Source organism: Pristis pectinata, chromosome 7, assembly GCF_009764475.1.
Source record: "Pristis pectinata isolate sPriPec2 chromosome 7, sPriPec2.1.pri, whole genome shotgun sequence".
In the NCBI taxonomy this organism is placed as follows: domain Eukaryota; kingdom Metazoa; phylum Chordata; class Chondrichthyes; order Rhinopristiformes; family Pristidae; genus Pristis; species Pristis pectinata.
In genome coordinates this window covers 81801935-81825394 of record NC_067411.1, presented here as the reverse complement: position 1 = coordinate 81825394, position 23460 = coordinate 81801935, and the positions used below count along the sequence as shown (strand labels likewise).

Genomic DNA, 23460 nt, shown 5'->3' with positions numbered 1-23460 from the left:
GCAAGATTTGAAGTTTGTCATTTATCATTTTATACCCAAAAAGGCAACAGGTCCTATTTGCATCTCTGAGAGGAGATTATATAACCCCCCTTCTTCCTTTTCTCTCTTTACTGACAAATGGCTATTCATCCCAATGGAATTAAGAATCACAGGAGTATCCGTTGTACCTTTGAACAGACCTGATTTGTGTGCTTCATTGATGGTTGAAGTCTGGACTCTATTTCCTCAACAGATCTATAGAAGTGATAGACAATGGTGTGCTCATTTTGTGCCTTTTCAGCAGGTGTGTTGTTATTGTAGGCAGTTTACCACTTCAAAGTCAGTGGAATTCGATCATTTGTTTACAATCTGCCTTGGCCCAGCCCCACAATATGTTCCACTTTGGATTATCGTTAGAGAAACCAAGGACTAGAGATGCTAGAATCTAGATGAAAAACACGATGATGCTGGAGGAACTCAGCAGGCCAGGCAGCATCTGTGGAGAAAAGCAGGCGGTCAACGTTTCGGGTCAGGACCCTTCTTCTTCCATGCTTTTCTCCATGGATGCTGCTTGGATTATGGCTATCCTATTTTCTTTCTGAATTTTCCAATGAAGAGTAACTCAGAAAGGGGTTGAAATTTGCCAAACTCATGCTCAGATTGAATTGCTGTGTCTAGAAAGGACCTGATACTGGCATTGTTATTCTTGATCTGGACATGCTGATTATAGGAAAATCTCCGATAATCTGGCATGCACAGGATTTTGGTGGCACCTGACTGGCAGATTTCTGGATTGTTGGATATTATTCCCTATTAATACCCCAACCCACTTTTCATTAGTTTTTTTTTTAAATCTTGGACAGTCATGAGTCATACAGTGTGGAAACAGGCCCTTATTCCCATTTTATTCTTCCCAGATTGTCATTAATTCCCTTAGATTCTACTCTCTTGGGGCAATTTACAGTGGCCAGGTAACCAACTCACTCACACGTCTTTGGGATATGGGAGGAAACTGGAGCACCCGGAGGAAACCCACACAGTCACAGAGAGAATGTTCAAATTCCACAAGGATAGCACTGGAGGTCAGGATTGAACCTGGGTCCCTGGTGCTGAGAGTCCACCAGGTGGGCCACTGTGCTGCCCTATGTTATAATAAATTCTCCAATGAACTCAGTAAGTTTCAAAGGGGAGTGTGGGGACTGTGGCCCTGCTGAGTCTCGGGAGTGAAGGACCTGGGTCCTGGGAAGTCCCGGGAGCGACGAGACCAGGGCTTTCATGAGTCTCTGGGGGGGAAGGAGACAGGCCCTGGAGAATATCGGGAGCAAAAGGACCAGAGCTTTTGAGTTTCAGTGGAGTAATGGGACTGGGGCTCTGGTGAGTTTTAAGGAAGTGCAGGAAATGTCACCCAGTGAGCCAGACGCCTGATCATCAGGATTGTCAAGTGATTGGATGTGTGCTTACAATTCATTGCTTTTCAGATAAGATGTTAAAATAAGATCCATTCTGCTCATGGTTATTGTAAAATATCCCACAAGTAGCTGCACTATGTTAAAAATAGTTTTTTCTAAACTTTCCTGTTTTGCTTATTTTCTGTGAATTTGAAGGAAATGAATTTAAAGGTGTCAGAATAATAAGAATAAAAAGTGTCATCTCGGCTCAAATGAGAGTAAACCAAGACACTCCTCCCACTCCTCCTGGGAAAAGCCCCACTGTAGGCAGGCTGGATTTTGACCGAAAATCTCAACTGAAGGATGGCACCTGTGCTATAGCAGCACAGCACTGCACTTGGCTTCCTACCAAGCTGCAATCTGCTCGTGTCTTGGGAGCGTGGCTTGAACGTATGACTTCCCATTCAGCCTCTGCTGACATCTTCCTGGATATATGCAAAACACAAAAGCTGGTTATACAGGGGCTTTCTGGGTTACGGAAGACCTAACTTACAGAAATCCAACTTTATGCAAATGCTCCCATACATTTTTCAAGACAGGGAAGTTGGTTACAGAAATGCAGACGTCTTCAGGAGTTATGGAATAGGGGTAGCATCTAGTTTAATTCAAAAGGCAACCGGTCTTCCAAAAGAAGCTGTTTGCATGTAATCTCCCCACAATGTATCACAAGCGGATACATTGTCATTCAGAGCACATCTGCCGGTTCACAGCGAGAGGCCACTTAAAAGATTTGGTTTGGAAACTGACAAGGTAAATGTCTTCTTTTGACATTTGTAAAATACTTTATGAAATGATGTAACATTCATTGATACTTTAAGGCAATTGAAACTAGCCATTGGATGTGGGACATTCTAATTCTGTACCATCGTATTAGTTTATAATTGTCACTTGTACCGAGGTACAGTGAAAAAACTTGTCTTGCATACCGATCGTACAGGTCAATTCATTAGGCAGTGCAGTTACATTGAGTTAGTATAGTGTGCATTGAGGTATTGCAGATAAAAATAATAACAGTGGGAGTCTTTTGGTGGTGCTACATAGAGTAGGTCATATCTTGGCTCTGCTCCACTCACCTTTTAATTCCTCATGCACCACCTTTAATAAGACTTTTATAATACTTTTACAAGATTGCTTTTGACCTTTAAGTGTCGGAATGAATACCAGAGCTAAGGCTGGAGCTGATAGCAAGGGTAATGGAGACCCTCAACTCACTTTGGAAGCTATCTCTAAACTGGATAAAAAGCTTGACCAGAGATTTGCCACTTTGGAAACGCTGTTAAAAGATATTGAAGACAGACAGACCACACTCATACAGGAGAGTGCTAAACAACAGCAATTAATTGCTGAACTGGATCAAGCTGGCAAAGAGAGAGATCGCAGGCTGGACTTACTGGAAAAAGATTTAATTGTGACCAAGCAAAGACAGAGGATTATTGATTTAGAAAACCGCAGTCGGAGAAATAATGTGAGGATCATCAGCCTCACTGAGAACGCTGAATCTGGTAATCCCATTGAATTCTTTTCTAAACTTCTGATGGATGTGTTGAGCCCTGAAGTGTTTTCTATAAGCCCTATACTTGATCATGCCCATTGAGCGTTAGGACCAAAACCTCTGGCAGAGCAAAAACCGCGGCCAGTAATATTGAGATTTCACTATATGAGTACTAAAGAACATTTGATTTGAATTGCTAGTAGTCGAGGAATGATCCAATATAAAGTTTAGAAGTTTCGTCTGGTTGAAGATTACACTCCAGAAGTTATGAAAGAGAGACTGCTTTACAAAAATACTAACAGTACACAGTAAAGTGTCACAGCTACAGAAGAAGTGCAGTGCAGCGCGGGAAGACATTACATAAACATTCATGTTAATTGACCGTCACTGAAATTGTTTGTTTCTGACTTGCGGAGAAATAGGTTTACAGACAGTTCTCAGGTACGGAACCCTAACGTAACCTGGGGATTTCCTATATTGTGTTACTCCATCAGTTTTTAGTTGAGACTGCAGGTGCTTGAATCTGGAGCAAAAAAAACAATCTGCTGGTGGAACTCAATGGGGGGCAGGTAGCATCTGTGACAGAAAATAGACAGTTGATGTTTCTGGTTGAGACACTTCATCTGGACAAAGAGTAGCCTTTTTGGTTGTCCTTTGTTGTGTATTAGCTGACTGCCTGCCTGTGGAGCTGCTTGTGGAGTGCTTAGAGACTGATGCTCCAGTGGGGCTGCACCTCAACAATAACGCTTAACATAAGAACATACATTTAAAAGTATGGGAATGGTTTCAATAAAAATGTCATCTAAGGACTCGTGTTAGTAAACCACTGTTACAAGTCCTCCAGATCCCTTGAGATTATTTTCACATGCTCACTGTCCATTCTGCTTTCAATGTATCCTGCTCTGATGAGAGATGATGTAGAAATTGAAGAGATTTAGTTTAATTCAGCATTGTGTTCAGCACAGACATCATGGGCCGAAGGGCCTGATCCTGTGCTGTACTGTACTGTTCAATGTTCTATAATTTATAACGGTTAAGAATTAAAAACATTTTTGGCTTTAGATGATTAATTCTTTTATGAGTAACTCTCAAGCTGTTTTGTATTTCTCCCAATTTCTTCTCCCACAGCGATGTGGATATATGTTGACACTTTTCTAATATAAAAAGCCAATTACCAAGTTAAAACTTTTGTGGAAAATGGCTGATAACTTTGATCCACACTTTTATCAAACAGTTACCTTACTGGACAACTTGGAATTTTTATGTGACAACTACCTCCTTTACAACTGGCTCTTTGTATGAAACCAGTAAAACAAGTCATTAACTATAGGCCGTCAACAGTTTTTATGCCCATATTAATTTGACTGATCTGCATATTTATATTATTAAGAAAGTTGATGCTGCTTGTCTGCTAATTACCAGGACAACAGTTTTTTATATTTCTTCTCCCAATATTCTTCCCAATCGCAACCCACATAACACATACCTATGAGCTGTAATTAAACAAAAGTTGCTTTCAGCATTGGTGTTGATTGAATTTGGTCGTCTTTGGGGTTTAGAGTACTACTATTCCTCCTACCAGCTCAGGATTGCTCTTCGTGAAATACATTTTTGGTGCATTTTCCACCATTGCAGTGAAACAGGGAAAGACTGCACTGAATTTCTTCCAGAAACACTTTGATCTTGGGGAACCTAGGCATAAACTAAGCTTTTAGTTGGTGTAAAAGCACCTCCCCAACTCAGCTGAACGGACTTGATTGATTGACTGATTTGATTTTCTTGAGGATTTTTTTGTATTTTTTCATCTCATTAATAAAGTAAGATCAAAATGTACACTAGATTTGGAAGGAACTTGCTTTTATGTTGACTCATCTGATAGTCACCTGAGCAAACTATTTTGGCTTTGCAGAATTTGATCTTTTTAAAATAATTTTGACAGGTAACACTGATATTTATAGGCTTTTTAATTTTATCAATTTGCATTTTCAGTGGCAGAAAGTTTACCATTGGCAGCATGAAAGTATGAATTTTATATAATCAACTGTCAAAATATAACAAGTGAATATGCCCAAAGCATTAATCCAAGTCTACTTGCTCTACATCTTTGTGTTTAATTATGTTATAATTGTAAGAGTATAAGATTAAAAACTATCAATCCAATTTCCTCAGGCTGCCTAGTTCAGTGTAAAGGGTTGCCTCATAATTGATTTATTAATGAATTCTAATTAATGGGAATGTATTTTCATCAAGCTGTGAGTATAAGCTCATGTTTACTGATTTTAAAAGCAGCATCCTGAAAAGGTTTGAGATGGTGGAAGGAGAGAGAGCAGAATCTGCAGCTTTACCCACAAAAGCAGGAAAACACAGGTTCACTCGATAATTAGTGAGGAAATTTTCAAGCATTTCCTATTTGATAGGGCCCATAAATAAGTAATCTCATTGTGTTTGAAGACCTTGGGATACTTTATTTTTTCTCAGATTGAAACGCTATGTTTGGTTCTTGCAACAAGATGTTCTTCAGCACTTAAACAGCTGTCGAAGTGGCACTGTGAAGTTTTATTTGGGCTTGCGGGGAGCAGTTTTCTAACATGCATCATGCAATGTGTCGTGCATGTAAATGTCCTGAATCCTGGGCTTTTTGCATGATTATGTGCAGAAACTGCCTGCTAACTCCAAGCATGATCTTCTGATAAGCAGTAGGCCAGCTTTGGGATATCTTTCTCTTTCGATGGGTCATGAACTGCCTGTTCACAGTGCATTCTGTTTGATGTCATTGCTACATGCCCTGCAGTTTCTTTGTATAAGCACATTATGCACACAGAGGATTTGTTAGAACTTATCACGACTGATTCTTCCTGCACCAATCACTTTTCAGCTCCCACTAATGTAGAAACTTATTGTATGCTGCAAAAAAAAATTCTGATCTACTGTGCTTCCTTTCCTGGGACAGCTGAATTTTGGTTTGGAATACTTTCTTAGAAATACTTCAGACCTAAAGGAGTTACTACACAATGCAGGTTTTTTTTAAATTAAGAACACATTTAAAGCATTGTTTTAGTTTCAATGCTTTTTCAATAGTATATGTTGCAATTCTGGGGAAAAAAGTGAAAAAAAAACTAATTAAAACTCTGGTTTCTTCGGATTGTTCATCTGTAGGGTAGAAACTGATAAACTTCAAACCTTGTTTCCATTTTGTTCCTGCTGTTTCCACTCATCATATTGGAGCATTAAGCAATTACCCAGTGAAAGGATTTGAAGCCATTCAAATAATATTGTTCCTAAATTTGATGCAGATTGGTCAGTCCACATTGCAAGTCCAGACAAGAAGCACACATTGCTCATGCTCGTTAGGGTTATCTAGAAGAAAAGCATACTGTGTAGGTGGATAATTGATGGTTAATTGATTGGTATTTTATCGCCAAAGGATCGTAACCTGTTCTTTGTCTTAGCAACGGAACAAATGAATAAAAGGAGATAGAAAGGGTAACAGGCATTTGATAGTAAGTTAAGAGCCAGTGGTTGTGGTTTAAAACTATTGGATGTCGAGAAACAATTAAACATTGCCAATTAAGATGGTTGCTTAAAATTAGGACCATTTTTTTTGGAAAAGTTGTTTAAGTTATTAGCTGCAGTTTTGATCTTTACTTCTGGCTTTGATTGCTTTTCAGGTGGTTAGTTCAACAAATGGGGAACTGAATACAGATGATCCTACAGCAGGACACTCCAATGCACCTATCACAGCCCCAGCTGAAGTAGAAGTTATGGATGAAACAAAGTATGTACATGTTTTATTTCACTCTGAATTAGTGTATGTTTTTATATTTACAAGCCAATATTGCTTTATGATTATTGTAAATTGGAAGATTCTATGAAAGACAGACCTAAAGCCCTTTAATGATTCCTCCTATTCCCCATTGCAACAATCCATGTTTATGAAATTTAAAAATAAGACTAAGACTATTTTACAAATGTCTTCTGGGCAGTTGTATTACAGCAAAAACAATATACTTGAAATGAGAATAAAACAAATACCTGGAAATTTCAGCGGGTCAGATATCATCTGTGGGGGAGAAACATCTGATGTTTCAGGTTGATAGCCTTTCATCAGGACTGAAATAAATGAGAGATGTAGCAGCTTTTAAGCAAGTACAGAGACAGGAAAGATAGGGGAGAAAAGAGCAAAAGGACCAGTGTGAGAGTGGAAGGCAAATGAAAGGACAGGATGATGGCACAAGGCAAAACTGATAATGAGGTAAGTAAGGAAACAGAAGGTGGGTCTAGAAGAGCCATACGTGACAAGACCTGCACCAGCTGTTCAAAACCATGTTTAAGATCTGAAGTTACTGAAATTAATCTGTGAGGAGGTACTGGTTGCATAAAAATGCCTTGTAAATGAGTGTATCCAGATTTGTTTACAGGCTTTCTTCAGCTTTTCCCAATTTACAGAACAAAGCATGAAACCCAATGCCAATTCATTGAGTATAATTGTGCGTGGATTTGAATTTAAATGGTTTGAATCTGTGGTTTAAGCTGTCAATGGAAGTAAATCTATTATTTACAAAATAATACCAGTACTTTATGATTACAAATGTGCCAGATTTTCCTTTTGTTATATAAGGCTCTAAAACCTTTTAAAACCTATTAAAAATAGGCTCTAAGATTCATTCTTGCTTAACTGTAATTTTGGTTCTTTTTAAAAGCAAATTGCTTTCGTGGCCTAGAAATTTATCTGTGCTATTTTCCAATGTCCATACATAATTGCATATTTCCTGAAGTATTTTTTTTAAATATTCAACAATGCTATTTTAATTAAGATGTTGTGCATGTAAATATCATTGTCATTTTCCCTCCACACAATTTCAGAAACAGTTGGGATTACTGAAAAGATCTAGTAAAATATCTCACAGCTTCTAGTACCCATACAATATCTCGCAGCTTCCTGTTCTCATACAATATCTCTTCGGCCAGCCCTTGAAGACACAAGCATACAACCCCTGCAACACTTTTCTGATCATTGGGGATAGCTGGCTTACTCCATTGATCCCCAAGGACAGGGGGTATGCTCCCTGGTTTACTGACAGAGCCTCGAGAGGCTGGTGGATCACATCACCTGCAGGGAGGATGTCGTCTGTTCAGGGAGCAACAAAGACCATCCAGGTCACAGCAAGGTGCTTGGAAGGAGTTACCAGGGAGGTCTCTTTAAGGACATGTGTAGTCTTGGAGTCACTACACTGGGGCAGCCTCTAGTGGTAGCTGCTGCAGTCTGCCTGCTCCTAAGGGCTAATTAAGAAGTAGATGAAGTCTGGTCTTGTGGAGTAGGGAGCATGTGTGAGCTTGTAGGTGAGAATTCATGAGGTCATAGATATGAATGAAGGCTGTCATGTGGAAGTGGAACTATCCAGACAAGTGGTGTAGATCGAAGTGTTGGCTCCCTGTGAAGCTGGGCTGGAAGAGGCAGTGGGTGCTGGGACGGGGCAGATGAGGCAGTGGGTGCTGCCTCTTGCAATGTGGTATCAGGCTGCCAGTGGTTTCTGGCGCTGTCTTTTGCAATGTCATGTCATTCATAACGTGGCGTGTTGCGGCTGGAAGATAGCCTTTGGATGGCAGCATTGTTTTGTTTTATGTGGATACAGGGAAGTGTCAGTCTTCACCATAAACAGTGTGCAGAATAAGCTGTGAGCAAATAGTGATGTGCAATGAATGCCAGTTTGGTGAGATTGGCTCTTTTAAATAACATTAATCCTGAAGGCTCAGAAACAATGAGAACTGGTTCTTCTGTGAGTGAATAGGGAATTTCATTATTCAGACCAGTCTGATTGAAAATCTTGCTGATGGCCACCTTTGGCTGTTGCATTGCTGTGAGTTTAACAATAGAAAAACAGCGATGGCAAATACAAATATCTTGCCCAAAAACAAGCATACAATGGTAGCACTAAGACACCTGGAAACATGAATTAAAAATAGCTTTACTCCATGTTAATGCACTTATCAACTGCACCATTTTTGTTGTCGGTATTGCACAGACAAATTTCTTGGCCGATGTCTGTTATGTGTTGCTTCTGTAGTTCTAAAGCTTGCACAAGAAAGCTAATAGGTTTACTTTTATGAGAGCAAATTTTCTCACTTGTGGGGTCTGGTTTTGATTCTTTTTGTTTCTTGTTTTTGTTTGTTTCTTCCCTTTTTGTATAGCTGCCAGAAAGTGTTGAACATGTGGTGAGTGGTTTAAGTCTGCAGCCAGACAGGAATGGATTCAGCTTAACAAGAGTTGTGCAGTCTGCTCCTTAGTCACATTTAAAAACACTAAGTTGCATGGCAATTATAATGCTTGTAAACAAAATAAATCTACGTATCGCTTTCTGAATAACAATTTTTACATTTCTGACCACATTAATCATTAAGAATTTTTTATTCATGGGATACAGTATTGTTCAATGCAAATTCGGAGCATGATGGTGTGCGACTGCTTGTTGTTGAACTATTCTGCTTGCTTTACAAACTTCTGCCTTCAGTTTTGATTTGGCCTTCAATGTATTCTGAAGAATAGTTGTGATGTTGAATCTGCTTTCTGTTAATCTCTGCCTTTCACTGTACGGACCTAGAGTTCCCAACTTCATGCTCTAAAGAGATGCTAATTATTTTGGTTTTAAACTTGAAAGATTTCAGCCATTAAAAGTGTGAAGAGTTGGGAGCTCTTGAACTGAAAATGTCCACTGTGCTTTCCTCGCGTGCACTTGTTTTTGCGACCCTGCACTCTTCAATGTTGTTTATAGTGAGCTTATTTTTAATGAACATTAGTATTTTTCCTTCACACGTGAAACAATGGGACAAGCATGGCATCTCCCATTAAACTTACTCCTTTGTGACTGTTTTTCTGAGCTTCATATTGTTTGATTTTTTACTTTAAAAATGCAAGAGTTTGGTAAATATGTCAGGCAAATTAAACAATAGTTATAATGAAGTCACAGAGTTCATAGATCAACACATTCTTTTGCCTGATTATCTGTTATCAAATATCTGAAAATACCAAGTGTTGTCATATCTATATACTTCTCTATTTCTTCATAACCTTCTTTAGCCCTGCAATCCCATCACCACTGTTCCCAACCTCTGCAAGAACGTTTCCATTCTTCTTACTGGAGGAAAATCCTCCCTCTGCCTTCTAATTCTGATGTTTTGTAGTTCTCACCATGAACTTTTGATCTTTCAACCTCCTCCTCCTTGAAGGCTCTCCCTAAAACCCACCATAATGGACAAGGGTGGATCACGTTCTCTGTGTTGTTTAGTTCTGTCTGCTTTCTCGAACTACAGCTCCCGCAAAGCACTTTGGAAGGTTTTCTATCAGGAAAGGTGGATGTGTAACTGCATTGCATGGGTTTTTAAAAAGAACAGTAAGTTGGACTTCTGGTTCTGGTTGGTAGTTGCAGTTGGTATTGCAGTTAATTTGTGTACCCCTTCAGTTTATGAATGTACGTATTTAGCACATAAAAAGATGTAATGAGCATATAGTCATGTTCAACTTGAGGCCTGTTCACTCATCCCTCATGCCTGCAAGTTGGTGGATGACAAGATGTGCTCAAATTTCTTGTAAACTTACCCAACTTCAAATGATTTTCTTTGAACAAAGATGGAAACATTTCAGAATCTTCCTTTAGAAGAACCAATCCATCATTTCCCAGCAATTTCCCCAGTATCTACAATTGTTTTCTTCCTTAAACATCTATCTAATTATCTTCTGAAAACGATGATTAAATCTTCAAGCACCCTTTCAGCAGTGAAATCCAAACCATTACTAGCTGTGGTCTGAAAAGATTTTAACTCCTAAAACCCCTGGCTCTTACTTTGCAGTATGTGTTCTCTGGCTGGTGGCTCTTTGAAAGAAAAACATAGATTCATGATGCGGTCTGTTAGAACTGAATATTTATTTCAACCTAATATGTTTCATTCAAGTAACATCACTTCATTCAAGTAACATTAGAACATAGATACAGCGCAGTACAGGCCTTTCGGCTCATGATATTATGCCGACATTTTATCCTGCTCTAAGATCAATCTAACCCCCACCCCACCCCACCCCACCCCACATAGCCCTCCATTTTTCTATCATTCATGTGGCTATAAGAGTCCCTTAAATGTTCCTAATGTATCTGCCTCCATCACCTCTGCTGGCAGTGCGTTCCTCACACCCACCACGCTGTGTTTGTTGGGGGGAGAAAAACTTACCTCTGATACCACCCCCCCCAACTCCCTCCAATCACCCTAAAATTAGGCCCCCTTGTGTTGGCCACTTTCACCCTGGGAATAAGTCTGACTGTGTACTCAATTAATGCCTCTTATCTTGTACACCTCTGTCAAGTCACCTCTCATCCTCCTCCTCTCCAAAGAGAAAAGCCCTAGCTGGCTCAACCTATCCTCATAAGACATGCTCTCCAATCCAGGCAGCATCCTGGTAAATCTCCTCTGCACCCTCTCTAAAGCTTCCACATCCTTCCTATAATGAGCTGACCAGAACTGAACACAATATTCTAAGTGTGGTTTAACCAGAGTTTTATAGAGCTGCAACATTTCCTCACAGTTCTTGAACTCAATACCCCGACTAATGAAGGCCAACACACCATACGCCTAACAACCCCATCGACCCGTCTGGCAACCTTGAGGGATCTATGGACATGGACCCCAAGATCTCTCTGTTCCTCCACACTGCTAAGAGTCCTGCCATTAACCTTGTACTCTGTCTTCAAATATGATCTTCCAAAGTGCATCACTTCACACTTTTCTGGGTTGAACTCCATCTGCCACTTCTCAGCCTGTGTCTGTATTCTATCAACATCTTGTTGTAATCTACAGCAACCTTCTACACTATCCACAACACCACCAACCTTTGTATAATCAGCAAACTTAGAAACCCACCCTTCCACATCCTCCGCCAAGTTATTTATAAAAATCACAAAGAGATTTGGAGTGGGAGCTTTGAAAAGATGTGAGTCTCTGTGCTTATGAGTTTCACCTTGCAGGACTCTAAAAGAGGCACATTTTCAAATTGTTAATAGTTGATTGGGTGATTAACAGCAGCTGATAAAAAGAAGGTAGGCTCAAGTGGAGCGGCCATTGTTGAAGTGGACCAGTGTTAGAGTTGGGGGACCGAGGCTTTGGCGAGAGGAGGCTGAGGGTAAAGTAAGTTTCTTTCTTTCTTTCTTTCTTTCTTTGATTTTTTCCTTTAGTGCCAGACTAGAGTAGTTGAAATGGCTTTAGGGCTAATGGTGTTTTCATCCTGTGAGATGTGGGACTTCTAGGAGACCTCCAGTCTCTCTGATAACTACATCTGCACGAGGTGCATCCAGCTGCAGCTCCTTACAGACAGTGTTAGGGAACTGGAGCTGCAGCTGGGTGACCTTCAGCTCCTAAGGGAGAACAAGGAGTTCATAAATAAGAGCTACAGGGAGGCAGTCACCCCTAAGCTGCAGGAGGCAGGTAGCTGGGTGACTGTCGGGAAAAGGAAGGAGAATAGGCAGGTAGTGCAGAGTACCCCTGTGGCTGTTCCCCTGAATAACAGGTATACTGTTTACTGTAACACTTTGGATACTGTTGGGGCGGGGGGAACACATACCAGGGGAAAGCTGCAGTGACCAGGTCTCTGGCACTGAGCCTGGTTGTGTGGCGCAGAAGGGAAGAGGGGAGAAGAGGAGAGCGGTAGTGATAGGGGGTTCAGTCATAAGGGGGCCAGACAGGAGATTCTGTAGACATGAGACTACCGGATGGTATTTTGGCTCCCGGGTGCCAGGGCCTGGGACGTCTCGGATTGGGTCCGCAGCATTCTGAAGGGGGAGGGTGAACAGCCAGAAGTCGTGGTACGTATTGGTACTAATGACATGGGTAGGAAAAGAGATGAGGCCCTGAAAAGGGAATATACGGAGGTAGGTAGGAAGCCGAAAAGCAGGACCTCGAGTAGTAATCTCCGGATTGCTGTCTGTGCCACGCGCCAATGAGGGTAAGAATAGGTTCACTTGGCAGATGAATGTGTGGCTGAGGAGTTGGTATTGAGGGCAGGGTTTCAGATTTGTGGCTCCTTGTGATCTCTTCTGGGGAAGGTATGACCTTTACAAAAGGGATGAGTTACACCTGAACTGGAGGGGGCACAATATTCTTGCGGGCAGGCTTGCTAGAACTGTTAGGGAGAGTTTAAACTAAGTTGGCAAGGGGATGGGAACCCGAGTGATAGATTGGTGCATTTAGTGTACGAGGGGATGTAGTGTGTAGACAGACTGTGAGGAAGGATAGGCAGTTGAAAGGCAAAATTACAATAAGTTGGACGGGCTGAAGTGTGTCTACTTTAATGTGAGAAGTAGCAGGAACAAGGGTGATGAACTTAGAGCATGGGTAAGTACATGGAACTACAACGTTGTGGCCATTACAGAGACTTGGCTGTCACTTGGGCAGGAATGGCTGCTGGATATTCTGGGGTTTAGATGTTTCGAAAGGGACAGGGATGGAGGTAAAAGAGGTGGGGGAGCGGCTTTGCTGATCAGGGACAGTGTCACAGCTGTAGAAAGGGAGGACGTCCTGGAGGGATCATCTACTGAGCCCGTGTGGGTGGAAGTCAGAAACAGGAAGGGAGCGATCACTCTATTGGGAGTATTCTACAGCCCCCCCCCCCCCCCCCCCACCAATAGCAGCAAAAACACTGATGAACAGATTGGGAGGCAGATTTTGGAAAGGTGCCAAAAAAAAACAGGGTTGTTGTCCTTGGTGATTTCAACTTCCCAAATATTGATTGGCACTCCCTTAATGTAAAGGGGATAGATGGGGCAGAATTTGTTAGGAGTGTCCTGGAAGGATTCCTGACACAGTATGTGGACAGGCTGACAGCGGAGAGGCCATACTGGACCTGGTACTAGGCAATGAGCCTGATCAAGTTTCAGATCTCTCAGTGGAAGAGCACTAGGAGATGGTGACCATAACTCCTTGACCTTCAGCGTTGCCTTGGAAAAGGAGAGGTGCAGACAATATGGGAAAATATTTAATTAGGCAGGAACTTGGGAGTGTAAATTGGGAACAGATGTAATATACTTAAAGAATATTTTTTCAGGTAAATAATTAACATGTTTGTTTATAATTAATTATTTTGATAATATTTCAGATGCAACTTAAAAAGGAGTTGCTTTTCTGCAGTGTGCTTTTTTTTTTGTTGAGCAGTTCAGAAAGCACAAACTATTGAGCACTTTCAGCTGATGTGAACATTGGTGCTGTTATTTGGCAGGGCAATTTTTTTTTTGATTATCTGCTGAGACCTTAGTGGAGAATCATCATGAGTACTAAGAGGAACAGCTTAAATGCAATTTCTTTTGAGAGTTCTTTAACGTTAAGGTAGATGATCAGGGAACTCTTTTTCTCCCCTCCCCCCCCCCCCCCCCCCCAAGCTAAAATCCAACCTCTAAATAGATAGAGATCAGATGCACGATGCTACTGGTCAGTGGATGGGAGCATGGTTTACAGGTTTGACTGTGACCATTTGTCTCTTGTATTTTCACATAAAGATTAATGATATTAGCTGCAAAGATGTGTGAATTCTCAGCGACAGATATCAATGCCTGCAATCATGAAATAAGGAAAATGCATAGAAGAAAAAAAGCAATACAATCAATATAATATTAGTAAAGGATGTTATATGAAAATTGGATGCTTCTGCAGGCTCACCTCTGAACATGTATTTCAAAAACCATTTTCATCAACATTGTTAATGAAAGGAATACTTTTTTTAAAATATTTGTGCAAGGTTCAACAACACTGCTAAGTGTCACCAATGTAAAGCATTATCCTCCATGGGAAGGTTAGCATTCTAATCCTCTCAAGCGGCATAGTGTCATGATAGAACCTGCTTGAGGGGCTTAATGGCCTATTCCAATGTAGACTTGGTTTGGTACTTTTTTTTCAGTTGTTAGTGTTTAGTTTTCTATCAACCTACCCATCACCTTTTATATAATAATGTGTGGATAACTGCCTGAGCATTATCAAATACTCTGGAAAGTGTGTAGGTAAGTATCTTGTAGGAGGTAAAATGAGATCATAATCTGTGTCTTAAGCATTCACTCCCTCCAACAGTGCATCGTGACTGCATTGTATACCATCTACAGGAACTACTGCAGCCATTCACCATGATGACTTTGACTGCACTTCTCAAACACAGAATCCCTACTGCCTTTGAGGGCAAGGGTCACAGATGATAGGGACATGACCATGTGCAAGTTCCCCTTAAAGTCTCACAGATTGCTGACTGGGAAATACATTGCCAATTTTTCATTGTTTCTGGATGAAAATCCTGCAACTCTATCAGTACCTATTAGTACTGTGATAGTTCCTTCACTTCACAGACTGCAGTGATTCAGGAAAGTATCATGTCAGTAACAAGGGGATATGTAGTAGGCCTATTTCTTCCAGTGATGCCCAGATCCCAAGATGGGATGAGATGACTTCTAAATTTGTTCAATATTTTATGGATTTTTTTCTCCCTATTTGGGCTGTTTTTGTTTTGTTTACCTTCCAGTTTGTTTGTCAGTGAAGAGAACATAAGGAGGCTTCTGATCTATATATAAATTGAGTAGGCAAAGATCTGGCAAATGGAGTATCATGTGGGAAAATGTGAAGTTGTTCATTTTGGCAGGAAAAGAAAAAAGAAGCATATTATATAATTGGTGAGAGATTGCAGAGCTCTGAGATGCAGAAGGACCTGGGTGAATTGCTGCAGGATTCACAAAAGGCTAGCATGTGCACACAGCAAGTAAGGATGACTAAGAGAATGCTATCATTTTTTGCGGAAGAAATTGAACATAAAAGTGGGGAGATTTTGCTTTAGTTTAAAAACCATGCTGGAGATGCTCAGCAGATTAGGCAGCATCTGTAAAAAGAGATAAAGAGTTGACGTTTGAAGTCAAAAACCTTTTGTCAGATTATCATATGCTTCAGTTCAGATCATTGGTGATAACACAGGTGGAGTATTGTGTACACTTTATACTTCCTTATTTAAGGAAAGATATAGATGTGTTGGAAGCTGTTCAGAGAATGTTAACCAGTCTAACACCCAGAATGAGCAGGTTGCCTTGTAAAGAAGGGTTGAACTGTCTAGGCTTGTTAATACTGGAGTTCAGAGGGGGCTTTGGTTGAAGCATAAGACCCTGAAGGATCTTGATGTATGTGGAGAGAATGTTTCCTCTTAAAGCAGAATCTAGCATTGGGGGTCACTGTTTAAAAATGGAAATCACCAATTTTGAGACAGAAATGAGGCAAGCTTTTCATTCAGAGGATCATGTGTGTTTGGAACTCTTCTTCAGTGGAAGCAGCATCTTTGAATATTTTTAAGGCAAAGATAGCTTCCTGATAAGGGGATGAAGGCTATTGCGGGTAGGCGGGAATGTGAAGTTGAGGTTATAATAGTGGGGAAGGCTCGAGTACATGAATGACTTGCTCCTGTTATTTCATGTGTATGTACATATATTTCTCTCAGCTTTTCTCTCTTCTCTCACCCTCCCTCATGTCCCCCGCTAAGTCTCTTGCTCCCTTCCTGGAGCCGAGGGCTGTAGTAGAATTGCATTGGAAAAGGTAGTTCTACTAGACATGAAGTTATGGCTCCAGTTGGGAGTGTCAGTGAAGAACATACATTCTGTGATATTGAAACAATTCTAAGGGTAATAATTACTGCAATTTAATTGCAATGAGATACTTGGGTGGAAGCCCCTGTAATAGCCACCACAAGGTGGAGAGAAGTTATGGAGCACATCACCGGAGTACAAGAAATGCAGATAAGGGAGAGTATCTTGGAGTGACGTTGATGAGCGGTTTGAGTCTATGGTATGTTGGAAATGGTGATCTTGTTCTTTTTTGAGCAATTGGGGTAGTTGCAGTCTTCCGTGGTAACCTGTAAGGACGTAGGCTCTGTGATTTGTTTAGTTGGTACAAGACAGCTCATTCATTGGAGTGTTAGGACATTAACTGTACTGTTGCTGGAATATTGCTGGAATCCATTGGAAAAGTGGAAGGTGAGAAGCCCAATGTGGGGTGTTGTGGTGAGGCCACTTCAGTCATCAGGCAGTGCTGGTGTGGTGGAAGGAGCTGCACAGCCCTTGTCTGTGAGCCTTTGTTGTGTTTATCATTATCAGGGAAATATTAAGTGTAGTTGTGTAGTTTATATTGCACTGTTATAATTGAGAGGATTAAAAAAAGAATAGAGTTGCGTTTAGCTAAATTTGCATTTGTTGGCTTGGTGTTTGTTAATAATTTGTTACTTGAATAATTTTATATTGTGTATAATTAGTTAATTACCACCCATGCTTTTCTGTGTCATCTGCAAATTTGGTTATTTTAATTAAGTTATGAATTCAAATCATTGATGCCAGTTAGAACCAGTTGTAATCCCAGCATTGAGCCTTAGTTTATCCGACTTCTCCCAATTCGATGCAGTTTTTTGAAGAAGTTGTCATGCTGCTGCTTTCCTTTGTCTCTGGTCTGCCGGTGTCCATTACTTAGTTGTGTTTCTGTTTGGTTCTTTTGTACAACAAAAAAATCCTTTTTTTGTTCAAAAATCCTTTTTTTTGTTTCAGAAACAAGATCCTTTTGTTCCTGCCCTTCCTTCTGCTCCCCATCCTCTATTGCTCTCTTCCTTTCTCCATTTTTAGGCTGTAAATTTTGTCTTCATTCTCTTTAACCCTCTCATTCCTCTGTCTTGGTCGTGTTTGCAGCTCTTGGTCTCTTTCTCCCTATCTCTTGTCATAGGGTTAGTTTTGCCTCTCTTTCTGTGACTCTTTGGGCTTTATGCTTGCTTTCCCTCTGCTCACATCTATTAACATATTCTAGTTGCTTCCTGTTCTGACTCTGTGAAATATACTTGCATTATTTCAAAATAAAATTTAAGACTTTTTTATGTGAATCTAAGAAAATATAATTGGCTCGATATAACGTTTTGTTACAAGAGCTCTGACTGAAGTATAATTATAGCTGAATTAGATTCCAGAAGTGATTTTGTTTTCCTCTCGAACATGCACAGGTGCTGCTGTTTCTTTAAGCGGAGAAAAAGGAAAACTATTCAACGTCACAAATGACTCTGGAAGCCGTCTGATCATGGAGAATTACTTACATGTTCATCTGCTGTCTCTTCATAAACGAAAAACCAATCATCTCTGCAGTGACAACAGACTTTATCAAGGACTTTTCCTTATGTTTTTGCCCAGGAATTTGGGTGGTTGTCTTATGTGGGTATTCTGTTTTTATTTAATCATCTTGAAACTATGTCGCATCCTATATTTGTGTGTTCATATTTTGAGGTTGAAGGAGGGACCTTCTGTCAGGTAATGTATGAAACAAAAGTTGTTCATGTGAACTTAACCAAATCAGGCTGCAATTTGTCTAAAAACAATGAGTTGATTTGGTCCCAGCACATGGAATGCAGGAATATTGTAAAGTGCTTCGTGGTGACAACCTCAGAACGTTTACAGATTGAGAATTACTTTTGTCCCCCTGGAGCTCCTTTGAATATATCTGTAGTAACTGCATAGCCAGGTATTTGGTCTTCCTTCCTGATGACCCAAGACATGATTATCATTATCTTAACAATTGCAGAAATTAGGGCAAACGAAACAAAGAAAATTCTGAAATCTGCAATTACCTTTTATTTATCTTGGTTAAAGACCTCTGCACAAAATTTTCAGTATTACACTTTATGCTGTGTGCAGCTGTCTTTTTAGAAGCCACTGTCTTGAGGTACTGTGGAAGGAATTGGGTTGATTCAGCAGGTGGTGATTCATGGCTATTGCACTATTGCAGTATATACAACATCAGATGGCTCTAGACATTCATGTGTACAAACAATACCTGCTTTATTTGCCTCCAAATGGAGAAGAAATTCAGTAGAAAGGGCAGCATGTGCTTATTGTACGATATTATGACATGTTTGTAAAATGTAAACTGTGCTTCCTGATGTATTGTTTGGACTGATAGAAGCTGAATGTTCTGAGAGCTCGTAGAACGAAGGAGGTAAGAAGGTATTTTTATCATGCCTTGAAGTATGCTGTGGGGTAGGACGTGGACTAAACCTGTGATGATGGATAATGAGAGCGATGAACTAATTAACACACCAAATGCGTTGGCCTAAATGGATTTTAGGCAAGGCCTGGCTAACATCTAGTATTGCCAGGCAACTTGGATGCACTACGTCAAATCCATAAAATAGTTCTTTGATAGAAAGCTAAAGAATGTGAAACAAATGGGTCAGATAATATTGCCTATTGCATTTAATAGCTGTGGTACCCAAACTGTGCAGTTGTATGTGAAGCATTCCTTTCTTATCGTAAATACAGCTGTTCAAAGACTTGATGCTGGAGATGGGTCAGGTACTTTCCCTATAAATCCTTAAAGTGCCTGCATTAGGAACAGACCAGCTGTTCTACAAAACATCTCATTCTGCTTTCCATCCTCTGCTCAACAGTTCGCTTCCACAGACGTTTAAATACATCACTGGGACTTCCAATGTTGTGCAGTGTTTATCAGCTGTTTTATACAGGTTTTTAGTTTCAATCTTGCGCTGGATATTCTTGACAACGTCGAGTTCTGGATTATGTCTGATGCGATGTATTAAATTCAAAGAATACGTTGTATGCAAACTTCTTTGCATTTGAGTAGGAAGACTGGAAGAAAAATTAGAATATTTTAACATGAAACTGCAAATCATAATGGGCAGGGAACCACTTTTGTGTCTGCAGTATTTGACCAAATCTTTTTTTCCTTTAATTACATAATGTGTGTAAATAAGTACAGTATTATTTCTGTACCTCCATAAATTTGAGCATCACTTTCAATTTACTTTTGTTGGTAGGTTTTTTGCCTATACAGTGTGCACAACATGATGTTGTCACAAATAGCAAGGAAAGTTGTTGTATATTAATGTAATTATGGACTGTAATCTTTACAAAAAAAAATCAACCATTTTCCGTTTGCTGAAATGAAGACCAGTACATCAACACAAGCTTATCGGCAAGATTTCAAGTGCTGCATTTTATGCCTGGGGAAGAGTTTCCTTCTGACGATGCAGTCTGGTCATGATTGGGAAAACGCAGCTGTGTTCAGTTTAGGCCAATAATTTTACGCAGTCATTGCTTTTCTGTCAATACTAATAAAGTGAACTCTGCCTGACTGTACAAGTGATGTAATACATCCCTGTTTCCCAATATGTAAAAATAAAAGTAGTTTTTTTTAATTAGTCTGGCACTGTTGTTCGTCCCAATGTTTATCTCTTTGATTTGATCATGTGTGTAAGAAGTTCAAAAAATTATGTTGCTTTTCAGATTACGTATGGGTGTCTAGCATTGATTTGAATTTTGGTGATGCATTCCCCCTGTTTCACTCATTGAAATTTTTGTAAAAAGCAGGGCAGAATTCTTTTGAAATGTATAAGCCTTGAAATATTATTTGAAAGATATTATAAGGAAAATCATTCATGATAATTTTTCTATCCCAATCAGATGCTCTATGCATTCGCAAGGTAATATTCAATATTGAATTCTGGTTGCCTCATTAACGGAAGGATGTGGAAGCTTTAGAGAGGGTTCAGAGGAGATTTACCAGGATGTTGCCTGGATTGGAGAGCATGTCTTATGAGGATAGGAAAGCCCTAGCTCGCTCAACCTCTTTGGAGAGGAGGAGGATGAGAGGTGACTTGATAGAGGTGTACAAGATGATAAGAGGCATAGATTGAGCGGACAGTCAGAGACTTTTTCCCAGTGCGACAATGGCTAACACGAGGGGACATAATTTTAAGGTGATTGGAGGAAGGTATAAGGGGGATGTCAGGGCTAAGTTTTTTTACACAGAGAGTGGTGAGTGCGTGGAATGCACTGCCAGCAGAGGTTGTGGGGGCAAATACATTAGGGCAGTCGAAGAGACTCTTAGATAGACACATGAATGATAGAAAAATAGGGGGCTATGTGGGAGGGAAGGGTTCGATCCATCTTAGAACAGGATAAAATGTCAGCGCAACATTGTGGGCTGAAGGGCCTGTACTGTGCTGTAGTGTTCTATGTTCTATATGAATTTTTTGGTCTTAAAATTAAAGTCTAATACACAAAATATGAGAAGACTCAACATGACATTAGTAGAGTTTAAATCTGAGTCCAGAGCCTAATGTGGCAAAGTGCAATCTAAAGACGAACAGTAAATATTTTGGATGGTACAATGGAAAAAAAATCACATTAGTGGGAACATGAACAGAAGGATGGGTTAGGTGTTGAAAAATCAAGTTGCAGGCAATCAGGATTCAAACAACATATTTAATGTGGGGTGGGGGGGGGAGGAGTTTAAAGTAGACTGTTCCATTAAAAGTTATCTTGAAGTAGTGTTGGGGATGGCACTGACCAGTGGGAGGAATGTCACTATTTTCCATTTCTAAGAGTAAGTCACTGATTTTTGTCTGAATCACAGACAAGTCTATAACTGATCACTTTTTTTAATTGATCTCCACCCCTCTTCTACTGTGTCTAACTTTTTTGTAAAGTTCTCTCCCAATTCACTTACACCTACACTTGACCTACAACTAAGCTCCTGATTTGCTGAATCAAATCCTTTTCCCCCATCTTTGACGCCTTGCTCACTATTAGCATCATTAGTCTCTCACTTTAGCTCTTCATCTGATGCAATCCTCATCTCCTTTTCCTTGCTTTACAAAGATTAAATGGATCTGGCAGGCAACTAGGTTAGTTCTTCACTATTATACCTGGCAAAATACAAAAGCACTTGCAACTCCTGCTGTCATCTGCTAATTCTAAATCGTGCTGAAATCCAGCTGCTTTATTCTGTTCTAACCTTTACACTTTAACATGTTTCTTCTCCTTCTTCCATTCTTAATTGAAATGCAAGCACAAGGGATGTGGATAGTTTTATCACGATAGTTGAGACTATCTGACCATTGCCTCCATTTCCCCTCACCCTACCCTAGTCCCAAACTGGCAGCTTTCTCCAGTTGCTCTTCTGTTTTCCCTCATTACCTCTATGAAGTTGACTTGTCCACAAGATCCACTTCCCACTCTGTCAACTGTGTTCCCACAAAAATACAAATCCTCAAGTTCCTTGCCTGGCCCTTCCATGAGCTGATATTGTTAATGGTTCTCTCGACCACAGGCACAGCCCTCTACCTTTCAATTCTGTCATTATCACTTTTATAAAACAACCCTTTTTCCTCATAACTAATACCCCATCTCCACCATCCCATCTATGTCCGTCTTACCTGAAACACCTTGTTTGAATCCCATCCCTCACATTTCCACTCCCATCACAGTACTAACACCACTCTAATCAAAATCAGTGATTGCAAAGATAATCTCTCACCTTGTCCTATTTGAAGCCCTTTTGATTTACCAGTCTCCATCAGTATCTCTGCACAGCTATTCGCTGGATAAGTTGGCTCTTGCCTGGTTACTTTATCTGTGCATTTATAGCCACAGCATAACTCGCAGTGTCTTATCTGCTGTTGATCCACTAGGATTTAACAGGTATTTGTTTCTGTTGTTCTTTCCGATTTCATAACAGCATGGTGGTACTCAGCGACTTCCTCTGAAAATATTATGTCTCTTTACTTCATTTTTACCTCCCTTAACTCCTTCACTGCATCTAAATTGTAAAACAGTTTGACATTTTGACATACAGGGTTAAAGATCATTAAAGTTGGTTTCCCAGCCACAGGTTCCATTCTTCCCCCAAATTCTACAACCCCACCAACCCACCCCCCCCCCCCCCAAGCAAATGCCTGAAACTGAACCAGACTATTTGGAATAACACTCCCAGATGTGCTGGTGTGATGCAACTTATTCATTTTAGGTATAGGTTGGAAAATATAATTATCTGGACATGTAGATTTTTTTTCTGCTGTAAACTGTACTTTGTATTCAACAGTTTGTTGCCACGCTGTCCTCCTGTTGTCTTAAAACAGTCCTTAAAAACACAATCTGAGCAATGGTATAACAAAATATGAGCTTTTTACTTGATAAGTACATTTTAAGCTTTTGAAGTATTGAATATGTTTCTGCATATGATTTATTATTATAAGCCAAATATTGCTTAGTGCTCAAAAATACTGCTATTTCCAATTTCACTATTAGATTTTCTGAGTTGCGTTTATTACATAATCAGTTTTTAAAAAAATGCACACATATCAATGTTCCTTTTGATTGTACATTTTGAGTTGTGTTGTACAAGAAAAATATCACTTTTTCAAATTAGGTTATAGATATATGAAGAGGGTAGTGTAAGTTTTAAGCATGCTTTTAAACTCATTAATTAAAGAATTGCCATAGAAGGCTGTGGCCTGTGCATTTCTATTGCTGGTTTAATGTGAAATTAGATGGATTAGTGAATTTTGTTTTCTTTTTGTTGTTTGAGGCTCCATGCTATATTGGTAGATTAAGGTATTGCACATGTGAAAGGTCACTATTTAACTTGAGTTATGTTCAGAGAGATTTAAAGACTCAATAATATGGATTAATGCAGAAATCATGCCTTCTGAATGTATAA

The 23460-nt window shown here is 39.9% G+C and overlaps 1 protein-coding gene across 10 annotated transcripts in view; it reads left to right on the top strand.

Moving 5' to 3' along the window:
• Positions 1-20822, top strand: part of LOC127572438 (casein kinase I) — a 180866-nt gene extending 160044 nt beyond the window's left edge. For 8 of the 10 annotated variants that reach the window (XM_052019701.1, XM_052019695.1, XM_052019704.1 and 5 more), the window contains 3 exons: positions 6588-6694; positions 9109-9132; positions 17951-20822. In XM_052019701.1, coding sequence (XP_051875661.1) covers positions 6588-6694; positions 9109-9132; positions 17951-18005 — 186 coding nt within the window. In that variant the 3' untranslated portion in view covers positions 18006-20822. The remainder of the gene's footprint in view (positions 1-6587; positions 6695-9108; positions 9133-17950) is intronic. The other 2 variants (XM_052019699.1, XM_052019703.1) reach the window with 1 other exon arrangement.
• Positions 20823-23460: the final 2638 nt, after the last annotated feature.